The sequence below is a fragment of the Staurois parvus genome, unplaced genomic scaffold (genome assembly GCF_062004578.1).
Source record: "Staurois parvus isolate SC_StPar_1 unplaced genomic scaffold, SC_StPar_1.0 ptg000260l, whole genome shotgun sequence".
Classification (NCBI taxonomy): Eukaryota; Metazoa; Chordata; class Amphibia; order Anura; family Ranidae; genus Staurois; species Staurois parvus.
The window spans coordinates 266,987-291,311 of NW_028318056.1; the positions used below are offsets into that span (position 1 = coordinate 266,987).

The following is a 24,325-nucleotide window of genomic DNA, read 5'->3' on the forward strand; positions in this document are numbered from 1 at the left end:
TCGAAGGAACTAGCTGTATCTAAAGATACAAGGGCCCATGTCTCTGGTATATATTCTCGTATTTGGATCATCAGCTGTCTTCTCCTTATGTTGATGGACGTTGCCTTCCCTGGCATAAAACCAGTATGGTCGTTATGTATGATAAATGGAATTACATTATTAAGCCTCCCTGAGAATCTTTGCCAAAATTTTATAGTCACTGTTTAACAGTGAAATTGGCCTTATATGAGGCACATTCACTTAAGTCTTTAACTGGCTTTGGAATTAACACCACTGTGGCTTCCTACATCGATATAGGCAATTCACCACACTCAGAGGCTTCTGCATATATCTTAGTTAAAACCGGTGCTAATATATCGATATACTGTATATATACCTCCAATGGAATACCATCTGGGTCTGATGATTTGCCTATCACTAAAGCATATTTTGCTTTTCGCACTTCCTCCTCTGTGACCTCTTTCTCCAGCGTTCTAGCTTGTTCCTCTGTCAATCTAGGATATTCTATTTCTTTCATATATTGCTGCATTTCACTATCTGTACAATTTTTTTTTAATAAACTCCAAATTTATATATCTTCAAAGTTGGTGAATATACATCTCATTTAAACGCAGTGAGATCCACAAATACAAACTGTGACAGATCCACTACAGTACCATTTCTATAGATTTTTTATCACATGTGAGCCTCTTACCTAGTTACATGAGTATGAATAAATATAAAGATTCCTGTTCTATCCAAGGGAGCCTTCTATCTTTTAACAGACTGATTTATTCTTTTCCCTTTGTAATCCATAACATACTGAACAACAACAAAAAAACAAAGGCACATTCCAACAACCCTTCACTCAAACATCCCCAACTCTCCCTTCCTATCTCCCCCACCTTTCCCTCCTCTGGGATGAGTCTTTGTCTCACTGAGTGCCTCACTAATTTTCCAAAGCGATTTGCTCTTTGTATAGAACAGGGGTGGGCAACCTGAGAGCCGCAGGATTACAAGTTCCATCATGCCTCTGCTAGTCATAGCTGTAACTGTCAGTTTTGTAATCTTTGCAATGCCTCATGGGAAATGTAGTTCCACAACAGCTAGAGAGCTGCAGGTTGCCTACCCCTGGAGAAGGTAAGGGGACCATTTATTCCAGTACTGCTCACTCTGTTCTCTCCTAGCCATAGTTAAATCTTCCATTATTTAGATTTCTGTTATTCTCGCCATCCAACGGGACTTAGTTGGCGGATTCTGTTTTTTCCAAAAAGCTGGAATACATGCCTTTGCCGCTGTAATAACATGTTTTAACAAAGAGTCCTTATATTTCCTGTAAGATAGGTGTATCATGAAGTATGTACACCATCGGATTATTCTCAAGAGAAGCTCCAGTTATTTCTTTAATTGTGTGTTCCACCATCTTCCAAAATTCATTTACTTTTGGGCATGCCCAGAAAATATGAAGTAAGGTACCTTCCGACTCTCCACATCTCCAACATAAATTGGAAGCCTGGGGGAACGCACGATGCATCACTGATGGAGTTAAGTAACACCTCGTAAGGAATTTATAGCTTCCTTCTTGATATTTACTCGCAATTGATGATTTATAACCAAATGATAACATTTTATCTTTTTGAGTTTGTGTAAAAGTATTTTTCCCAGTGGTGCAGAAAGGGAATATTCTGTGGGGCATTGGTCCTTATCGACATCGAATACAGGTGGGACAACAGGTGTCTCCTTGGTTTCCCTGTTAGTCAATACTGCTCGATTGAGGAAAGATTCCTTCTAGTAAAATATATCTCCGGCAATGAGAGACATGCCCCTAGCTGTGCACAATGAAGGAAATCCAAGGCATAGGAAAAATTACACATCATTTTGAGGGCCAATTATCTTGATTGAAATGGTACAAACAGAAAGTATACTGATGAATTAATACCTCAAATTCAGGGTCGCTCAACCCAGGACTAAAACCAGGGTTGCCCAATATCAGTAGTTATTAGACTCGGAAACAGAAAAAGATTTGCGTTTTTAAAACCGTTAGAACGATCTTCAATGTGATTCCATTAGGGGGTGTTGGGTAGCCTCTAATGGAATATCTTAACCCAGCAGCCAGGGAAGTCCCGTCAAAGGAGTGCCCACTGCTGCCTGTTCCAAGTCTACCTTTAGACTTGGGGAGAGTCAAAATAGATCTCCTTATCCTTGCCCGTTTACCTGCCCATACAAACTTCAAAAATCCTGCCCTTAAATCCTTTAGAAAGCCTTGAGGTAATTTAATTGGTAAGGATTGCAATGAATAAGTGAGTTTAGGCATCATGTTCATTTTAATGACGTTACTACGACCAAACCAAGTGAATGACTCCTTATCCCACTTTTAAAGATCTAATTTTAAATTTATGTAGCAGTGGAATAAAATTAAAATATTAGATTTTACATAAATGACTTGAAATTTTTGTACCGAGATACTGAATGTGGGAGTCTGTCCATTTAAAATTAAATTGAGAGCAAATTTGTTTTGCTGTCATATCTATGCTCACCCCTATCACCTCAGATTTTGTGTAGTTTACTTTAAAATTCGAAAGAATGGAATACTTATGCTGCTCTGCCATAATCTAGGGCAATGAGGTCAGAGGGGATGTCAGAAAAAAAATCACTATCGGTACAATTTAACCTTGTTGCATACATGGAGACATAATGTAATGGACCGCCTGACAGCACCTCTATCAATCCCCTGGCAGAGCCTCCCCAGAGCGCGGAGTCTAAGCACCGGAGCACTTGTTCACCAGGGCCTCTGATGGTGGGGATGGACTTGGAGCGCTCCGGTACCAGGTCGCAGCTGCTAGGTATCTCCAACAGGGTTAGAGGAGTCTGACAGGAGCTCCAGGGGGCTAAGAGTCTGATGTGAGGGAGCCTAGTGATCCCTGCGGGGTGGATGAGCTAAATCAGAGTCATACAGGCCAGGTCGGTAACTAGCGGGTCGGTAAGGTACAAAACGGTAGGCAAAGGATAGTCAGGTCACACGGAGGGTCAATACCAAAAGATCAGATTTAAAGGGGAACATCCAGGAGCAGAGTCAGGCAAGCCAAGGGTCAGGACAGGAGAAGGCAGCAAGGTCAAACAATCCAGATCAAGATACTCACAACACAGGTAACAGGATACAAAGACCATTCGGCAACAAGTGTCTGTGCAGGGCTGTTTTAAATAGCCCGCCCTGCACCTGACAGGTGCAGCCTAGGTCCTAGTGCCTGCCTAGTACTGTCAAGACGACGGGTGCACCTGGGTCCTAGTGCCCTGCCACCTACACGTCTTGGCAGACACCTACGCCTGTTGTAGACCCATGCGTCGCGATGGTCCCTGACACATAATATTCATAGAAACCTTGAAGTATCTCAGGAACCATATACACCAGCTCCCCTTCTTTATTCCTCAACCATGTTTTTTTTTTTACTAGCTTACTAGCTTGACTCCCTTGCTCATATTTCTGGTAATTCTGAAAAAAAAATATTATTTTCCCATTAGCTTCCATTTGCATCTTATATTGTTGTATACATTTCTCCCATCTTTCTTTGTTTCTTTTTGAGGGGTTCTCTATATAATCGGCCTAAAGCTTCAGCACACATTCCAACCAATTCCTTTTCTTCCTGTCTATTAGTTATCTTAATATATGCTATTGTTGACTTCAGGGCTTCCCTTAAATATGCTTTTAATGTACCCCAGAGGATCCCATCTATTGGAGATTCCCCATGAGCTTCTATAAATATTGCAAACTGATATACAATCATTTTTCCCCAATTTGTGATAACCAATAGGGGTGTAGCTTCCATTCTGGAAGTTTTCCCCCTAGTCCAACTGTCAGCTCATGTAGCAGTGGTCTGACACTCCTCTGGTAAGGTATATGGCCGAATGTACCCGTGGCAGTACCCATCATTGCCCAATGCCAAATCTAATCTGGAGAGTGAACCCTTCCCCCATTGAAGCACATGAGTATACTCTAACATCTGGATTCTTAACACGCCATAAGTCTAACCATCCTGTGATAAATTAAACTCGTGAGCCAAAAACAAGATACTTCCCTTAACGAAATAAGTATTAACCATACATTTACTACTGGTGCTTCAGCACTATACACATAGCTCATAAACTGTGTTGAAGACTAAACCATAAATAGTGATATGTATCTAAATATACATATACGTGCCGCGCTCCATATTAATAACACAAACTACATATAATATATAATAGTGATGATAATATCGTGAAAACACAGTGCCCAAAACAAGTGCAACATAAACATGAAATGTGTAAAGGTATGATTCTGCCAATATGTATAACAGTCCTCTTTACACTTCTATAGATATTCCAGTGAAAGGTGAGGTATATAGTGCCACACTCCTGTGCTTTGTGGATAGGTGTGCGCTCACCTCCTTGTCAGCCAGACAAGCTGACTAAACACACTTTTTGTCCTCACTGGACAAGGTGGGAATCTTTGCTTTATCTGCGTGTCTCGATCCACTGTTGGATTGCCTAATTGCCACCAGAGGTCTCCCTCCTTCCACACTGGGACCTCAATGGATTTCTTATGGGGATGGTAAAGCTGGTACTTCTCCTCTCAATTATACCATGTAAGAAACAGAAACCACAAATGGTGCCTTATCCTTTGTGTGGCCAGAGCCCATTTATTATCAAGGAAACGCCACTCACATTTTAGTCCATCAGTTCAGCAAACAGCTGGCGTGTCTATCAGATCCTGTGAAGCTAGCGCCGCTCGTCCACCTCGGCGTCGTGACGTCAGAGCCGAGGTGGACGAGCGGCGCTAGCTTCACAGGATCTGATAGACACGCCAGCTGTTTGCTGAACTGATGGACTAAAATGTGAGTGGCGTTTCCTTGATAATAAATGGGCTCTGGCCACACAAAGGATAAGGCACCATTTGTGGTTTCTGTTTCTTACATGGTATAATTGAGAGGAGAAGTACCAGCTTTACCATCCCCATAAGAAATCCATTGAGGTCCCAGTGTGGAAGGAGGGAGACCTCTGGTGGCAATTAGGCAACCCAACAGTGGATCGAGACACGCAGATAAAGCAAAGATTCCCACCTTGTCCAGTGAGGACAAAAAGTGTGTTTAGTCAGCTTGTCTGGCTGACAAGGAGGTGAGCGCACACCTATCCACAAAGCACAGGAGTGTGGCACTATATACCTCACCTTTCACTGGAATATCTATAGAAGTGTAAAGAGGACTGTTATACATATTGGCAGAATCATACCTTTACACATTTCATGTTTATGTTGCACTTGTTTTGGGCACTGTGTTTTCACGATATTATCATCACTATTATATATTATATGTAGTTTGTGTTATTAATATGGAGCGCGGCACGTATATGTATATTTAGATACATATCACTATTTATGGTTTAGTCTAACCATCCTACTTCCTCAATAAATTTCCCAGAAGTGCCCACTTCTATCCTAAGATTTTGCTTACTTCTTCCATATTTGTTTATCATTGGATCTATCCACATATTAAAGTCCCCCAAGCACATGACATATGATATTGTGCCATAAACCCTACTACTTCTTTCAATACTTCCAAGGTAGTAGGTGGGGGATTATAGATTCCCATTGTGACAAAAGGTAATTAATACACTTTGGCATCCACAAATACAGTTGTGTTCAAAATAATTACAGTGTGTTGGAAAAAGTGAATAAAGCTGAAAATCCTTCTAATAGCTTTTATTTCCATCCACACAAATGCATTGGGAACACGACACATTCTATTCCAAATCACAACAGGAAGAAAAATACATCAAATTTGTGTTTTTCCTCTAAAAAATGGAAGAAAAGTGAATATTAGACGGTTCAAAAAAAATGGCCGTGTTTGTATTCTTCTTTACAAACTCAAACATTCACTATATAAACTGAGAAATGTTTGAAGATTTTGCTTTCCTTTGAATGACTTCATGAATATTTGGTTGTAGTCGCACTGTTTCTGAGAACTGCTGTACATCTGTGTTGCATGGAGTCCCCCAACTTCTGGCCCCTGTGATCAGGTATTCCAGCCCAGGATGATTGGACCACATTCCACAGTTCTTCTCTATTTCTTGGTTTTGCCTCAGAAACGGCATTTTTGATGTCACCCCACAAGTTTTCTATTGGATGAAGATCCGGGGATTGGGCTGGCCACTCCATAACGTCCATCTTGTTGGTCTGGAACCAAGATGTTGCACCTTTACTGGTGTGTTTGGGGTCGTTGTCTTGTTGGAACACCCATTTCAAGGGCATTTCCTCTTCAGCATAAGGCAGCATGACCTCTTCAAGTATTCTGATGGATTCAAACTGATCCATTATCCCTGGTATGCCATAAATAGGCCCAACACCGTAGTATGAGAAACATCCCCATATCATGATGCTTGCACCACCATGCTTCACGGTCTTCACAGTGTACTGTGGCTTGAATTCAGTGTTTGGGGGTCGTCTGACAAACTGTCTCCGCCCACTAGACCCAAAAAGAACAATCTTACTTTCATCAGTCCACAAAATGTTGCGCCATTTCTCTTTAGGCCGGTCAATGTGCTCTTTGGCAGATTGTAACCTCTTCAGCACACGTCTTTTTCCCAACAGTGGGACTTTGCGGGGACTTCTTGCAGATAGCTTGGCTTCACATAGGCGTCTTCTAATTGTAACAGTCCTCACAGGGAACGTCACACCTTCTTTCATCTTCCTGGAGCTGATTGTTGGCTGAGTCCTCACAGGGAACGTCACACCTTCTTTCATCTTCCTGGAGCTGATTGTTGGCTGAGTCCGCCCCATTTTGGCTATTCTTCTATCCATTCCAATGGTAGTTTTTCGCTTTCTTCCACGTCTTTCAGGTTTTGGTTGCCATTTTAAAGCATTTGCCATCATTTTAGCTGAGCAGCCGATCATTTTCTGCACTTCCTCATATGTTTTCCCCTCTCCAATCAACTTTTTAATCGCGGTACGCTGTTCTTCCGAACAATGTCTGGAACGACCCATTTTCCTCAGAATTTCAGAGAGAAATGCACTGTAACCAGCATGTCCAACATTTGCTGCCTTCCTTCCTTAAATAAGGGCAATAATTGCCACCTGTTTATCAAAGAATGAATGACCTCACTAATAGAACTCCACACGGCTATTATTGTGAACACGCCCCTTTCAATGAGTGATTCAATGACACAGAATCAGCAGCATACATGTCATGACTGTTGGGTCTGTTGGATTTCTATTACTCTACTACACCTGCTAGGAAATTATTTGCCCTGTAGAAATATCATTTCCACCAAAAACAGTGATTGATCCGGTTAGTGATGTCTGACTGCTATTATTTTGAACACAACTGTACATATCGGCCCTCAGGATCACATTTAACCCTAATACTCTCCCATATTACTGACAGATGTATAATCAGTGAGACACCCCTTGAGTAGGTTGGATGATAAAAGTGGGAAGACCACTATAGCCATGCTTTTTTTTTAAATAATCCGTATGTTCCTTAATCAAGTGTGTCTCTTGTAAAATTATTATTTTTGCCAATGTCTTACAAATTGTTTGATATACTTGGGCTCTCTTTACCCTCGTTCCCATTCCATGATAGAAAGGCACATTTCTCACCTATATTTACCATTTACAATATTAGTAGTTACATTTTCTTAATACTCAGTTTTCTCAACGTAGTTTATGACAGTAATCAATGTTACCAATTCTTTCATCCTTTTTAATCGCCTTTCTTTACCTTTTACAGTCCCCATACATTCACATTCACTCCACTCCTTCCATTCTCTTTACAATGGGGCATTATTGTTAGATTCCTACTGCTTATATGACAGCAATACGATGTAATGCAGCCTGTCCCATATTGCCTACCCAATAGTTCTCAAAAGAGGAGAGGAAAGAAGAAAAGAAGGAAAAAAATAAATAAAAGTAAAAACAAAAACAACCCACCACCACTAATTTATCATCTATGTTCTAAACCCAAGCATTAACATGCTACCAGTACGTTGTGATATACACTAAACTACTCACACTACCTACAATTCCCTGGTGATATATAACATTTTTGCTGTTTCTTACTCTAATGGGCTTTTGCATTCAATATCTACAGTCAGGTCCATAAATATTGGGACATTGACACAATTCTAACATTTTTGGCTCTATACACCACAATGGATTTTAAATGAAACAAACAAGATGTGCTTTACCTGCAGACTGTCAGCTTTAATTTGAGGGTATTTACATCAAAATCAGGTGAACGGTGTAGGAATTACAACAGTTTGCATATGTGCCTCCCACTTGTTAAGGGACCAAAAGTAATGGGACAATTGGCTTCTCAGCTGTTCCATGGCCAGGTGTGTGTTATTCCCTCATTATCCCAATTACAATGAGCAGATAAAAGGTCCAGAGTTCATTTCAAGTGTGCGATTTGCATTTGGAATCTGTTGCTGTCAACTCTCAAGATAAGATCAAAGAGCTGTCACTATCAGTGAAGCCATCATTGGGCTGAAAAAACAAAACAAACCCATCAGAGAGATAGCAAAAACATGAGGCGTGGCCAAAACAACCGTTTGGAACATTCTTAAAAAGAAGGAACGCACCGGTGAGCTCAGCAACACCAAAAGACCCGGAAGACCACGGAAAACAACTGTGGTGGATGAGCGAAGAATTCTTTCCCTGGTGAAGAAAACACCCTTCACAACAGTTGGCCAGATCAAGAACACTCTCCAGGAGGTAGGTGTATGTGTGTCAAAGTCACCAATCAAGAGAAGACTTCACCAGAGTGAATACAGAGGTTTCACCACAAGATGGAAACCATTGGTGAGCCTCAAACACAGGAAGGCCAGATTAGAGTTTGCCAAACGACATGTAAAAAAGCCTTCACAGTTCTGGAACAACATCCTATGGAGAGATGAGACCGACATCAACTTGTACCAGAGTGATGGGAAGAGAAGAGTATGGAGAAGGAACTGCTCATGGTCCTCAGCATACCACCTCATCAGTGATCATGGTGGTGGTAGTGTCATGGCGTGGGCATGTATGGCTGCCAATGGAACTGCTTCTCTTGTATTTATTGATGATGTGACGGCTGACAGAAGCAGCCGGATGAATTGTGAAGTGTTTCGGGGATATTATCGGCTCATATTCAGCCAAATGCTTCACAACTCATTGGACGCTTCACAGTGCAGATGGACAATGACCCAAAGCAGACTGCAAAAGCAACCAAAGAGTTTTTTATGGGAAAGAAGTGGAATGTTCTGCAATGGCCAAGTCCATCACCTGACCTGAATCCGATTGAGCATTTCACTTGCTGAAGACAAAACTGAAAGGAAAATGCCCCAAGAACAAGCAGGAACTGAAGACAGTTGCAGTAGAGGCCTGGCAGAGCATCACCAGGGATGACACCCAGCGTCTGGTGATGTCTATGCGTTCCACACTTCAGGCTGTCATTGACTGCAAAGGATTTGCAACCAAGTATTAAAAAGTGAAAGTTTGATTTATGATTATTATTATTCTGTCCCATTACTTTTGGTCCCTTAACAAGTGGGAGGCACATATGCAAACTGTTGTCATTCCTACACCGTTCACCTGATTTAGATGTAAATACCCTCAAATTAAAGCTGACAGTCTGCAGTTAAAGCACATCTTGTTCGCTTCACTTCAAATCCATTGTGGTGTATAGAGCCAAAAATGTTAGAATTGTGTCCATGTCCCAATATTTATGGACCTGACTGTATATGTACTGTTGTAGTTCTCCTAAAAGAAGAATTCCAGGTATGGATAATGGATATTTCATACATAGAAACATTGTTCCACCCTGGATGATTTGACAAAGGGCCACGCCCAAAACACGTAGTCATGATGACAGCCCAGGCCTCCTCTTTAGAATCTATCTAGCTTGTGGTTCACCACAGCCAACAACTTCCACCCCGGCCTGATGACGTCACTTCCAGCGTGCCAGGTCTGTGGAATGGCTACACGCCAGCAATCAGTCTGAGCTCAAATCTCCACATCGGTCCCTATTCCTCAAGGAGCGTACAATCTAAGGTCCATAACTCACATTCATACATACACATACTAGGACCAATTTAGACAGGAGCCAATTAACCTACCAGCATGTCTTTGGAGTGTGCAAGGAAACCGGAGTACCTGGAGGAAACCCACGCAGGCACAGGGAGAACATGCAAACTCCAGGCAGGTGGTGCCATGGTTTGAACTGGCAACCCCAGTACTGCCAGGCAGAAGTGCTAACCACTTAGCCACTGATTTGTTATGTTACAACCAAAAACGTAAATGTATTTATCGGGATTGGATGTGATGGACCAACACAAAGTGGCACATAATTGTGAAGTGGAAGGAAAATGAGAAATGGTTTTCAAATTTTTAAAAAAAATAAATCTCTGAAAAGTGTGGTGGCATTTGTATTCAGCCCCTCGGAGTCAGTACTTTGTAGGACCCCCTTTCCCTGCAATTCCAGCTGCAAGTCTTTTTGGGGATGTCTCTTTGCACATCTAGAGAGGGACATTTCTGCCCATTCTTCTTTGCAGCGTCTGGGAACAGCAATTTTCAGGTCTGACCACAGATTCTCCATTGTTTTGGGTCTGGACTGTGACTGAGCCATTCTAACACATGAAGATGCTTTGATCGGAACCATTCCATTGGAGCTCTGGCTGGATGTTTTGGGTCGTTGTCCTGCTGGGAGGTGAACCTCCACCCCGTTCTCAAGTCTTCTGCAGACTCTAACAGGTTTCCTTGTAAGATTGCCCTATATTTGGCTCCATCCATCTTCCCATCAACTCTGACCGGCTTCCCTGTCCCTGCTGAAGAAAAGCCTTCCCACCACATGATGCTGCCACCACCATGTTTCACGGTTGGGATGGTGTGCTCAGGGTGATGTGCAGTGTTAGTTTTTCGCCACACATAGCGTTTTGCTTTTAGGCCAAAAAGTTCAATTTTGGTCTCCTCTGACCAGAGCCCCTTCTTCCACATGTTTGCTGTGTCCCCCACATGGCTTCTCACAAACTACAAACGGGACTTCTTATGGCTTTCCTCCAACAATGGCTTTCTTCTCGGCACTCTTCCATAAAGACCAGATTTGTGGAGTGCACGACTAATAGTTGTCCTGTGGACAGATTCTCCCACCTGAGCTGTGGATCTCTGCGGCTCCTGCAGAGTTCCCATGGGCCTCTTGTCCTCTTCTCTGATGAATGTTCTCTTTGCCCGGCCTGTCAGTTTAGGTGGGCGGCCATGTCTTGGTAGGTTTGCAGTTGTGCCATGCTCTTTCCATTTTCGGATGATGGATTGAACAGTGCTCCGAGAGATGGTCAAAGCTTGGGAGATTTTTTTTATCACCTAACCCTGCTTTAAACATCTCCACAACTTTATTCCTGACCTGTCTGGTGTGTTACTTGGCCTTTTATGATGCTGTTTGTTCACTAATGTTCTCTAACAAACCTCTGAGGGCTTCACAGAACAGCTGGATTATATTGAGATTACATGACACACAGGGGGGATCTATTTATTAATTAGGGGACTTCTGAAGGCGATTGGTTCCACTAGATTTCAGTTAGGGGTATCACAGTAAAGGGGGCTGAATACAAATGCATGCCACAATTTTCAGATAATTATTTATAAAAAATTGTTGAAAACCATTTCTCATTTTCCTTCCACTTCACAATTATGTGCCACTTTGTGTTGGTCTATCACATCCAATCCCAATAAAATACATTTATGGTTTTGATTGTAACATGACAACATGGGGAACATTTCAAGGGGGAGAAGACTTTTTCAAGGCAATGTATGCCATAATGTGTTTTCTGTTCTCATATTGCTAGCTGCAGGGAACTGTAGTTGGGGTGTAAATAGTGTCACTGTAAATATGTAAATTGTATATATATTATATTTTTTGCTACTGATTTCATTTGTAAATATTCCCTTCCAAGTTTGTTCTTTTTTCCCCTCTCATGTTTTTTTTTAACATGGGATGCCCTGCTCCTGGGCTAAGGAGCTGTTTTTGTTCCCCAACCAGTGAGGACATGACTGTTTTGTAGTGAAGGGTGGATGTATCTAGACAGGATTTGTTTTTTTGTGAGTCAGAGGCTTGCTAGAAGCCTAGAATGAGTCGGCCTGGGAGTCAAGTAGAGAGGTCACCTCAGGACAGGCTGGGAGGTTCCACAGATCAAGGATTCTGGAGCCCTCCCACCCTTCTAGAAACTGGGGGAACTTTCTAGAAGAGGAGGGGAGGAGGCCTAGATTTGCATGTTTAAAAGGGAACTTGGCCAATCCATAGGCAGGAGGCCAGGCATGATGGCTAAGAGCAACACTTAAATGTGGGAAAGCCTGAACAGTAGGGGAGTCGGGTTTTAGATGGACTGAAGGAAGGTGTTGGAGTGTCTGCCGTATCGTTCTCTCTCTTCATTTCCTAAGATAATCACAGCCAGTGTGGAGGGAGTGGGGCATGACTGAACCATGCTCTCTGTGTCCCAAAGACATACAGAACTGGCTCGAGAGTGAGCAGGCATGAGTGCCCCCAGTGCAAGCAGGTTGGCTGGTAGTACTTGGCAAGCGGGAGGGGCCACAAGTCCTGACGGAGACCCGAGAAGAGGAGGGATAGGGCTGCTCTGTGCAGTACCAATATAGAGCAGGTAAGTATGACATGTTTGTTATTCTAATGAAAAAAAAAAACCTTTAGAACCACTTTAAATTCCCTCATATATTGCCAATTATAATCTCATATTTTTAATAGTTACCAAAATAAACTGATACCCTCCCTTTTTAGATTTTGCACTGGTTTCAAGATACAGAGAGGCCAATGTTTGTGCCTGTGGTGGGTTAGCACCGGATGCAGAATCCCCCATGAGAAAATAGGAGTGTCTCCTAGGCTTTAATTTTATTTTGTGTATTGGGGATAAAAAATGTCCTCGAAAAAAAACTATTGATGCAATCAATTCTGTTGTACTCACAGTAATTCCTCTATCCGGCTTGTGGTCAGAGCCGCCATCAGATCCCTGAAATGAGGACCCTCCAGATGGTTCCCAGACAGGTCCAGTGTCCTCAGGGTCTGGTTATCTCTTATTCCCGATGCCAGGTCGGGGCAGGAAGTATGTGTTAGTTTATTACCACGCAAACTGTAGAAGAAGAGAAGAATAACTGAAAGAACCTTGAATATAATATTTCACAACAAGACATCACAAAGTTATATTAAATCCTCAGCGGCTGATATAGTCCTTTGCTGAATATGCAGCTTCTTTATTATTTTAATCCTTCCTATGTTCCAGTTCAAGACAGCTGACCCAGGTTTCCTGTGTCAGGGTAACTCCTTGCAGCATTCTATGGAGCCATCCTTGTATGTGGAGACTGGAGCTGCCCACATGGAAGAAAAATATATTTGAAATATATTTTAAAAATGTTCTCCCCAAATATATTAACATATATTTAAAATAGTAAAATATTGGCCTTATTCAATATATTTCAATAAATAAACAAATATATATATACTTTTTTTTATTTTGCATGTTGAAATGCGATTTTATTACAAAATATCTGAAAAATATTTTTAAAAATACATTTCAAATATACTGTATGTCTTTAAAAATACAAATCTACATTTGTGGACTGCAATTACAAATATATGTAACATATATGTTAAAATGACTTTTTTATATGTTAAAAAAAATTTTAAAAAAAAGACAGACTGAACCGTAGCCATTTTGCACATGTTCAGTTTGGTATGTATTGCTAGAGAGGTATTTTTTTGGGGGGGAGAGTACATGTGATCAGCAGAGGGCCAATCAGCTCTGTGCAGACAGAGGTCAGGGGTTCTGCATCCTCCTAGAGCAGAAAGAAAACTTCTCCTACAGGCTGTAACCAGTGCTCTACTGGACACTGATAGAAGTCACAAGAAGTCAGCTATATACTGCTGATGAGAAAAGGGATTTAACAGTTTATATTTACTAAAATAATTTAATTACCATGTTGTGTGTACTGTGGGAGACCAGGTTTAGTGAATGCAGCATCCGGGGAGAGCGGATATAGTGAATGCAGGGTCCGGGGAGAGCGGATATAGTGGATGCAGGGTCCGGGGAGAGCGGATATAGTGGATGCAGGGTCCGGGGAGAGCGGATATAGTGAATGCGGGGCCCAGGGAGAGCGGATTTAGTGAATGCGGGGTCCGGGGAGAGCGGATATAGTGGATGCAGGGTCCGGGGAGAGCGGATATAGTGAATGCGGGGCCCAGGGAGAGCGGATTTAGTGAATGCGGGGTCCAGGGAGAGCGGATATAGTGAATGCGGGGTCCGGGGAGAGCGGATATAGTGAATGCGGGGTCCGGGGAGAGCGGATATAGTGAATACGGGGTCCGGGGAGAGCGGATATAGTGAATGCGGGGTCCGGGGAGAGCGGATATAGTGAATGCGGGGTCCGGGGAGAACGGATATAGTGAATGCGGGGTCCGGGGAGAGCGGATATAGTGAATGCGGGGTCCGGAGAGAGCGGATATAGTGAATGCGGGGTCCGGGGAGAGCGGATATAGTGAATGCGGGGTCCGGGGAGACCAGATATAGTGATTGCGGGGTCCGGGGAGAATGGATATAGTGAATGCGGGGTCCGGGGAGAGCGGAGATAGTGAATGCGGGGTCCGGGGAGAGCGGATATAGTGAATGCGGGGTCCAGGGAGAGCGGATATAGTGAATGCAAGGTGTGGGGAGAGCGGATATAGTGAATGCGGGGTCCGGGGAGAGCGGATATAGTGAATGCGGGGTCCGGAGAGAGCGGATATAGTGAATGCGGGGTCCGGGGAGAGCGGATATAGTGAATGCGGGGTCCGGGGAGAGCAGATATAGTGAATGCGGGGTCCGGGGAGAGCGGATATAGTGAATGCGGGGTCCGGGAAGAGCGGATATAGTGAATGCGGGGTCCGGGGAGAGCGGAGATAGTGAATGCGGGGTCCGGGGAGAGCGGATATAGTGAATGCGGGGTCCAGGGAGAGCGGATATAGTGAATGCGGGGCCCGGGGAGAGCGGATATAGTGAATGCGGGGTCCAGGGAGAGCGGATATAGTGAATGCAAGGTGTGGGGAGAGCAGATATAGTGAATGCGGGGTCCGAGGAGAGCAGATATAGTGAATGCGGGGTCCGGGGAGAGAGGATATAGTGAATGCGGGGTCCGGGGAGAGCGGATATAGTGAATGCGGGGTCCTGGGAGAGCCGATGTAGGGAATGCGGGGTCCGGGGTTTAGTAATACTTTAATTTCATATATACGTGATTTAAATACCCCAAGTAATAGATATAAAATAGAAAAAGAATTATAGCATTATGCTGCAAATATGTTTATTTCACAAAATGATGCATATAACGCAATATTTGAAAATTAGACTGATTTCTAAATACTTCCCAAAATGGTGGAGCTTTCAGAATCTGGTGCATCTGTGTATAGAAACCAATCAGCTTCCAGGTTTTATTATCAAAGCTTTATTGAACAAGCTGAAGGTAGAAGCTGATTGGCTCCCATGCACAGCATCACCAGATTCTGAGAACCCCAGTTTTAGTAAATCCCCCCCCAATGGTGTTACAGAGTAGACATGGTTAAAATGAAAAAAATTGTTTCGTTTTGTTTGATTAGTGAAATTCGTATATTTTGTTTTTCAGAGTTCATTTAATTTATTCAAATTCGACTGAATTCAAAAGCAATTCTAATGTTACAATCCATGTGTGTATTTGATGGTATACAGGCTATATGAAGAGTTGCGCGACCATATTGGAAATTTCTATTTCAGCAAAATTTTTACAATGCCTTTGTTGATCACTACTCACGTCTCCATAGTGCCGCTCACAATTTTAGTACTTTAGTCTTTTCTATTCTGTTCTTTTCTATTATTTAATATTCTATTCTAATGAATTCTGTTCAAATTCAAAATTATTCCATTCAAAATTCAAATTTCTTAAGGCAGTTATATTGTTTCTATTTTATTCTATTCTATTGTTTTTCTATACTATTCTATTTTATTCTCTGATTTTCTTTTCTATGTTTTTCTATTCCATTCCTTTATATTTTGTTGTATTTTGATCTGTTTTACTCTATTATTTTCTATTCTATTTTTTTATTTTCTACTATAATCTTTTCTATTCTAATCGATTCCATTCTTTCCTATTCTATTCTTTGATTTTCTAGTCTAATCTTTTCTATTTTATTCTAATGGATTATTTTCTTTTCTATTCCTATTTTCTATTCTATATTCTCTTTTACGCTTTTATTTTCTACTTTATTCTGTTCTATTCTTTTATTTTCTATTCTAATCTATTCTTTTATTTTCTATTATTTTCTATTGCTTTATTTTCTGTTCTATTTTATTCTATTCTTGTTTTCAAATTGGTTTTCAAATTTGAATTTGTTGTTGCATGTGTTTTCGAATCGATTCGAATTTGGGCCTAATTTCTTTTTGTTATTTCAGATTCGTTAAAATTTGTCACTATTGTAATTTGGATACATCCAAATCTCCAAATAACAGAACATTTGTCCAAATTTCGATACGGAACGAAATGAACTGCACGTGTCTATTACAGAGAATTACCCTCATAAAAAGCTAGAGATGTGGTCATACCTCTAGCATTAATGATGCTCATTTTCTGCATTTGTAATTTTTTTTTTCAGTTCACTGCACAGTTAACAATTATATGTCCTCATATCTTGCCATTTATAATCCTGTATTTTTAAATGGTTACCAAACTAAATTGATACCTTCCCTTTTAGAGTATGTGATACAGAGAGCCCAATGCGTGTGCCCAGGGCCGTGGACAAGGGGGTACCACCAGTCCTGTACGGGGCCCAGCACAGCAGGGGGCCCAGGCAGCTGGGTGAATTGGATGTGGGTAGGGAGGGTGATCGGCACAATGGGGGGGGGGAGTAATTACTGGAACCAATCCCCTGTATGGCTCTCCCTGCAGCAACTGAAAACTGGCTTCTTCTCCTCTCTTTCCTGCTTTCAGCTGCTGCAGAGAGCCATACAGAGGGTCGGTTCCATTACTTGCTCCCCCCCCCCTACTGCAACCATCACCCTCCCTGTGCCCCCCTACTTTTTCCCCTTCTGCCCAGGCCCCCTTGTGTGCCCTCACCCCCACAGTGCTGCCAGGTTCCATTCTCTCCTTCTCACTGGAAGCTGCCAGCACACAACAAGATCCAGCAGGATGGAGAGTGGAGGAAGGGTCTGGTAAATATGTCACATTTACCAGTCCCTTCCTTTCCTGAATGAACACAATGAGGTTGATTTACTAAAACTGGAGAGTTCAAAATCTGGTGCATCTCTACATAGAAAGCAATCAGCTTCCAGGTTTTACTGTCAAAGCTTAATTGAACAAGCTGAAGGTAGATGCTGACTGGCTACAATGTACAGCTGCATCAAATTTTGCACTCTCCAGTTTTAGTAAATCAATCACAATGAGTAATTGGTACCGATCACTCACTGTGTTCATTCATAATTGAAACAAAGTAAACTTTTTTTTTTTGGGGGGGGGGGGAATTGTCAGGTTGGCTGTATGGGGCCCTGTCGTTTCTAACCGTAGCCCTGTGTGTGTCGGTGGTGGGATCTCACTGGTAGAGTTCTGTGTGTCTAAGCTTAGCACTGGAGGCAGAATCTCCTATGAAAAAGTAAGAGTGCCCCTTAGGATTTATTGCTTGTAATGCAATGCTGGATACAATAATTAAAAGCAAGTCATACACACACAGTAAACAGGCAGTCACAAACACAAATATGTTGACCCAGCATTTACACCATTAATTATTCTAAGAATGTGAGAGACCCACTATCAGATGAATACCTGCCCCGGCACATCATAGCATTCACTCAACACTCCAAGAAATAACAGAATCCAACTGCAATATTCTTGCACTGTCAAAACCTCCACTTTTATAATCACACGACACACAGGAGGATATATCTTATAGTCATCACAATCTGCATAATAACACACACCAATAATAATGTGAGCATTGCAGCATGAAATAGACACATCGTTTGACAGCGTCACAGCATAGAATTAATACATTACCAAAGCTATGGGAAGGCGGGAAGGAACAGACCCCATCAGAACCATACTGCACTGGGGGTCACGGGAAAGCCATTAACGCGACCAACCAAAGAGCCCATATAGCCTTGGCAAGAGTCCCAGTGTCAGAGCGTCCTCTTCCGCATAGGAAGGCGGCTTGTGATTGATCCCGCTTAAGCCCCCTGTTTTAAACCCATTTTCTGGCAGCTTTTTCAAAGTGGGCGGGCGCCACACCCACTCTAGGAGGCGCTAGCAGAAAGGTTCCGTGAGGCTAACAGAGTCACGCCCAACCACTACACCTAACAAACAACGTTTATCTAAGAATATCACACTTTTGCTTCAGATCAGCTTCTTATCTACCCTAAACTTAAAGATTTCTAACTTCTTAAACAAGTAGACATCTTTAATGGCACAAGCAAGTTCCTATCGAATTTAAGCAGTCTAATGTAACATGTCTAGGTGTCACAAACATGTCCTGTCCCACAAACACTTCTTATCTGCTTTAAGCAGTCTAATATCGTGTGACTCTGTTCCTTGGGCCTAGAGAAATTACAGCAATGTCTCATGCTCCTGGCATTTGGGCAACAATGGTTTATTGTAAAAATTTCCCAAGAAAAAAAGGGTCCAAGGCCAACACATTTCATAGGCATTACAATTACTATATTGTGTGTTGTGGATAAATAATTTGTCCTACAGTCGGTCTTTTTATTCTCACATTAATTCCTCTATCCGGCTTGTGGTCAGAGCTGTCATCAGATCCCTGACATCAGGACTCCCCAGATTTTTATTGGACAGGTCCAGTCTCTTCAGCGTCGGGTCATTTCTTATTCCCAATGCCAGGTGGATGCAGGAACTGTCTGTCAGTTTATTACCATACGAACTTAAAAAAAGAGAAGAATAACAGAAAATAACTAGTAATCTAATATTTCACAGCAATGTATCTTAAAGCTGTAGTAAACTGCAGGGGAAAAAAAAGTCCCACGCAAGGCAATGTCATAAGGGCTGGTGCTAGACTATTTTGAACCCTTGGCATGACCAGCTATTTGTGCCCCCCCCCAAAAAAAATAAAATAAACATGTTTTAAAACCATTGTCCGCCCCCCTCCTCCTCCTCCCATCACCTCCATGACCCGCCATCCTCCCAGGCTCGGCTCACCTCTGATGGCTCCTCCCGGGGTGCGGAGTCCAAACTGCGGCTCTCAGTGAGGACAGGCGGCCTCCCAGCACTACATGGCTTCCCTCCCATACACATCGGGCCCCGATCATCCTACTCACATAGGGTTAACCCTGCAACCAGAGCACACCCCCGCCTATTGATTGGCTCCAGATGTGTAGAAGAAGGTGGAGCCAGTGCTGGACATGCCCCATTTAGTCACCAGCTGGCTCCCTGTTACAGCTGGAAGATCGTGTGTGTTCCGGAGATGTACCGACTGATCCTCCAATCAGAGACTGCTGACCACCCGAAGTCCTGGGCTTATCACTTCCCATCATAGGGGGAGCCGACACTACTACATGGAATACTGATATATATATATACACCCTCATGAACATGCAGATCAGTCATCATTTGTTAGACGCATTTCTGCTGAATTTGTTGTTTCTATTCTGTCTCTCAGTGTTACACCGAACATTCGATTTTTAGACTGATCATTTCTTTGTGAGGGGCGAACATTCAACATCAGCAGGGGAGTGAATACGCATTTCCTTCACTGTATATATACAGTTGCAAGAAAAAGTATGTGAACCCCTTGGGATTACGTGGAGTTTTGCATGAATTGGGCATAAAATGTGCTCTGAACGTCATCTAAGTCACAACAATAGAAGAACACAGTCTGCTGAACATAATACTACACAAACATTAGATGTTGCCATGGTTTAATTGCACATAACATGTAAACATTCACAGTGCAGGGAGGAAAAAGTATGTGAACCTTTGGACTTAATAACTGGTTGACCCTCCTTTGGCAGCAATAACCTCAACCAAACGTTTCCTGTAGTTGCAGATCAGACCTGCACAACGATCTGGAGTCATTTTGGACCACTCCTCTTCACAAAACTGTTTCAGTGTAGCAATATTCTTGGGGTGTCTGGTGTGAATCGCTCTCTTAAGGTCATGCCACAGCATTTCAATGGGGTTGAGGTCAGGACTCTGACTGGGCCACTCCAGAAGGCGTATTCTGTGCTGTTGCAGCCATTGTTTTGTTGAATGACTTGTATGCTTTGGGTCATTGTCCTGTTGCATCACCCATCCCCTGCAGAGCTTCAGTTGGCGGACAGATGGTCGTACGTTTTCCTGCAAAATGTCTTGATAAACTCTGGAATTCATTTTCCTATCAATGACAACAATCCGTCCAGGCCCTGAGGCAGCAAAGCAGCCCCAAACCATGATGCTCCCTCCGCCATGTTTCACAGTGGGGATGAGGTTTTGATGTTGGTGTGCTGGGCCTTTTTTTCTCCACACATATGTTGTGTGTTCTTCCCAAACAACTCAATCTTGGTTTCATCTGTCCACAGTATATTTTGCCAGTAGTGCTGTGGAACATCCAGGTGCTCTTTTGCAAACTTCAAACGTGCTGCAATCTTTTTGGACAGCAATGACTTCCTCCGTGGTGTCCTCCCATGTACTCCATTCTTGTTTAATGTTTTCCTTATTGTAGATGTGTCAACAAAAATGTTAGCATGTGCCAGAGATTTCTGTAGGTCTTTAGCTGACACTCTGGGATTCTTCTTTACCTCATGCAGCATTCTGCGCTGTGCTCTTGCAGTCATTTTTACAGGACGACCACGAATAGGGAGAGTAGCAACAGTGCTAAACTTTCTCCATTTGTAGACAGTCTGTCTTACTGTGGACACATGAACATCAAGGCTTTTGGAGATACTTTTGTAACCCTTTCCAGCTTCATGCAAGTCAACAATTCTTGATTGTAGGTCTTCTGAGAGCTCTTTTCTGCGAGGCATGGTTCACATCAGACAGTGCTTCTTGAAACCAGTAAACCCAAAACAGGTGTGTGTTTTTTAAGGGCAGGACAGCTGTCAGCAACACATCCAATATCATCGCACTGATTGGAGTCAAGGTTGGCTCACTCCTGGCTCCAATTAGCTCTGGGAGAAGTCATTAAGCTAGGGCCTCACATACTTTTTCCTCCCTGCACTGTGAATGTTTACATGTTATGTGCAATTAAACCATTGAAACATCTAATGTTTGTGTAGTATTATGTTCAGCAGACTGTGTTCTTCTATTGTTGTGACTTAGATGATGTTCAGAGCACATTTTATGCCCAATTCATGCAAAACTCCACGTAATCCCAAGGGGTTCACATACTTTTTCTTGCAACTGTATATATATATATATATATATATATATATATATATATATATCACCAAAAGAAAGCTCTATCTGTCTCAAAAAATTATAGCAAATTAATTTAGGTTAAGTGTTGCATGACTGAGTAAATTTCATTCAAAGTGCAACAGTCCTAACATCTGAAAAATGGCTGAGATAGGAAGGGGGTAACAGTCCTGTCTTGAAGTAGTTAGAGTTAATTATAGGGCACATAAATGCTATATATTACCCGCTTTTTGGTTCAAATCTAAAAGATGATGTTGCTTTGAGTAAATAGATAGTAAACGTGTCAAGGTTTACATCTACGGGACCAAAGAATGTCCATGGCGATGCTTTAAAAGCCTTTACAGATTATCAGATTAAAGAACATGTAAACCCAACATTTGCTATCCCTGATCTGTGCCTGCTGTACCATGTACTTGTATGAATAAGTCTCCTGTTCTCTGTATCGCTTCCTTTGTGTGAAATGTCTGGGAACCAATGTGGGTGGTGGCAGGAGGTGAGGACCGTAAAAGCGATCAGGAAGGGTGTACGCTGCCAGGCTCACTTTTACAAGAAAGCTGGTGGCCGGCTTTAACTTGTTGCCGACCGCAGATAGCCGAATGACGGCTGCACTGCGGCCGGCCAGTTCTGGGTGGACGTTATATGACGTCCTCCCAGAACGCGCTCTCCTGCGCACCCGGCGATCTCCGTGATCTCTCTGTCCTACGGACACAGCTGATCACGTGATGTGGTAAAAGTCCAATCACAGCGGCCTTTTACCACGTGATCAGCGGTGTCCAATGACACGCTGATCAGAGGGAAATGCAAGTGCCGGTTCTCGGCTGCACTTTCCTCACACTGTCAGATCGTGAGGAAAGTACTGCCGAGAACCGGCAGTTGTCACAGCGGGGATCGGCACCGATCATCAGGGCCCTGATGATCGGTGCCCAGCAGTGCCACCCGCAAGTTCCGCCCACCTGTGCCCAGCAGTGCGCCCACTAGCTCCGCCCACCTGTGCCCAGCAGATCACCCACCTGTGCCCAGCAGTGCACCCACCTGTGCCCAGCAGTGCACCCACCTGTGCCACTCTGCAATGTCACACACCTGTGCCCAGAAGTGCCACCTACCTGTGCCCAGCAGTGCCACCCACCTGTGCCCACCCACCTGTGCCCACCAGTGCCACCCACCTGTGCCCACCAGTGCCACCCACCTGTGCCCACCCACCAGTGCTGCCCACCAGTGCCACCCACCAGTGCAGCCCAGCAGTGCTGCCAGTCAGTGCCACCAGTCAGTGCCCAGCGGTTGTGGCAGTCAGTGCCCAGCAGTGATGCCAGTCAGTGCCGTCTATCAGTACCCATCATCAGTGTCACCTATCAGTGCCGCCTATCAGTGCTGCATATTAGTGCCGCCTATCCGTGACACCTCATTAGTGCTGTCTATCAGTGCCGCCTATCCGTGCCACCTCATTAGTACTGCCTATCAGTGCCCTTTAGTGCTGCCTATCAGTGCCCATCAGTGCCGCCTATCAGTGCCCATCAGTGCTGCCTCATCAACGCACATCAGTGAAGGAGAAAAATTACCTGTTTGAAAAATTTTATAATAGAAACAAAGAAATTTTTTTTTTTTTTCAAATTTTTGGCAATTTTTTATTTATAGCGCAAAAAGTAAAGCGCCCAGTGGCGATTAAATACCACCAAAAGAAAGCTCTATTTGTGAGAAGAAAATGATCAAAATTTCATATGGGTACAATGTTGCATGACCGCGCAATTGTCAATCAAAGTGCGGCAGCGCTGAAAGCTGAAAATTGGCCTGGTAAATAAGGGGGTAGAAGTGCCCGGTAGGCGAGGGGTTAACAAACAGCAACAGGATCATGGATGCAGGTGCAGCCATGATCCTGGTATAACCACTTGCTGTCCAGGATGTACTGTGTATATACAGTATATACATACCCTGGACTGCAGGAATCTCTGTGGGTAGTTCTATATTTCATGTTTTTCTGTCTGGTTTTTATATCAAGACTAACCTTGTGGGAACATGTCCCAGGGTGGTGGCCAGTAGGACTTCTTGCTTTAGGGCTTCGGCCTCACAAAGAATAAGACGCATGGTCTTAACGTCTGATGTATCCACCGGATGCAGCTGAGTTTGTATAATTGGGGGTGAATTCACCGTTCGTGATAATTGGACGACACTCACGAGCAAATGAAGCACGGAAGTTTATCATGCAATATTAACATTCATCCTCTCTGGCCATGTGATCTGGCTGTAAGCACGTAAGAAGAACCTCTGTAAGTTTCAGTTTCATTTTAGCTGCCAGTCTCCAAAACATATTCAATGTCTACGCACTGCTGAAAAAGTGGACTGACCAGGTCGCTATCTCAGTCTAAATCCATACTATTCCCCACAAGGCTCTGGCTTGTTGCCAAATTACACAGTTTTAAATTGTAGCTCGGTGACACAAAATTGCGCAGCCCCAAGATCTTACTGGAAGTTGGGGCAGAGTAGGATAGAAGACATCTGTAACAATAATCATTTGGGAGGGTAAGGGGGGCTGAAAAATGAGTGACCTATACACCCTAGTTGGCAACTAGAGATGAGCGAATCGAAGTAGGCGAAGTGGAATTCGTTTCAAATATTAGGAAAATTTCGATTCGCGACGAATCCGAAAATAAGCAGACTTCAGATGCGCGAATTGAAATTTTTCCTAAAATGGCGGCGACATGTGCGGTGACGGAGCGGGGATGTCTGGGAAGGCGCGCAGACAAGGCGCGCTGACCCATAATGCATTCATTCATGACATGTGATCACATTAGCCAATCAGCAGCCAGCCAGCCAGCCAGCACTGTGTAATGGTCGAGCTATAAATGGCGGCCATTTTAGAATTCTCCATTTGCCTCCAGTCATTCAAGAGAGACAGACCTGGCTGTATTCAGGGAGAGAGTTAGGGCCACAGAAACGTTACTTAGGGACACAAAC

At 43.2% G+C, this 24,325-nt stretch overlaps 1 protein-coding gene across 1 annotated transcript in view; it reads right to left on the reverse strand.

The window, feature by feature from the left end:
* The window catches only part of LOC149459446 (ribonuclease inhibitor-like), a 46,249-nt gene extending 22,532 nt beyond the window's left edge, over positions 1–23,717 (reverse strand). Inside the window, exons 1-3 of the mRNA XM_089681100.1 lie at positions 23,376–23,717; positions 18,744–18,908; positions 12,952–13,116 (exon numbers count right to left, since the gene is read on the reverse strand). Of these exons, the coding sequence (XP_089537226.1) occupies positions 12,952–13,116; positions 18,744–18,908; positions 23,376–23,455 (410 nt within the window). The 5' untranslated portion in view covers positions 23,456–23,717. The remainder of the gene's footprint in view (positions 1–12,951; positions 13,117–18,743; positions 18,909–23,375) is intronic.
* Positions 23,718–24,325: the final 608 nt, after the last annotated feature.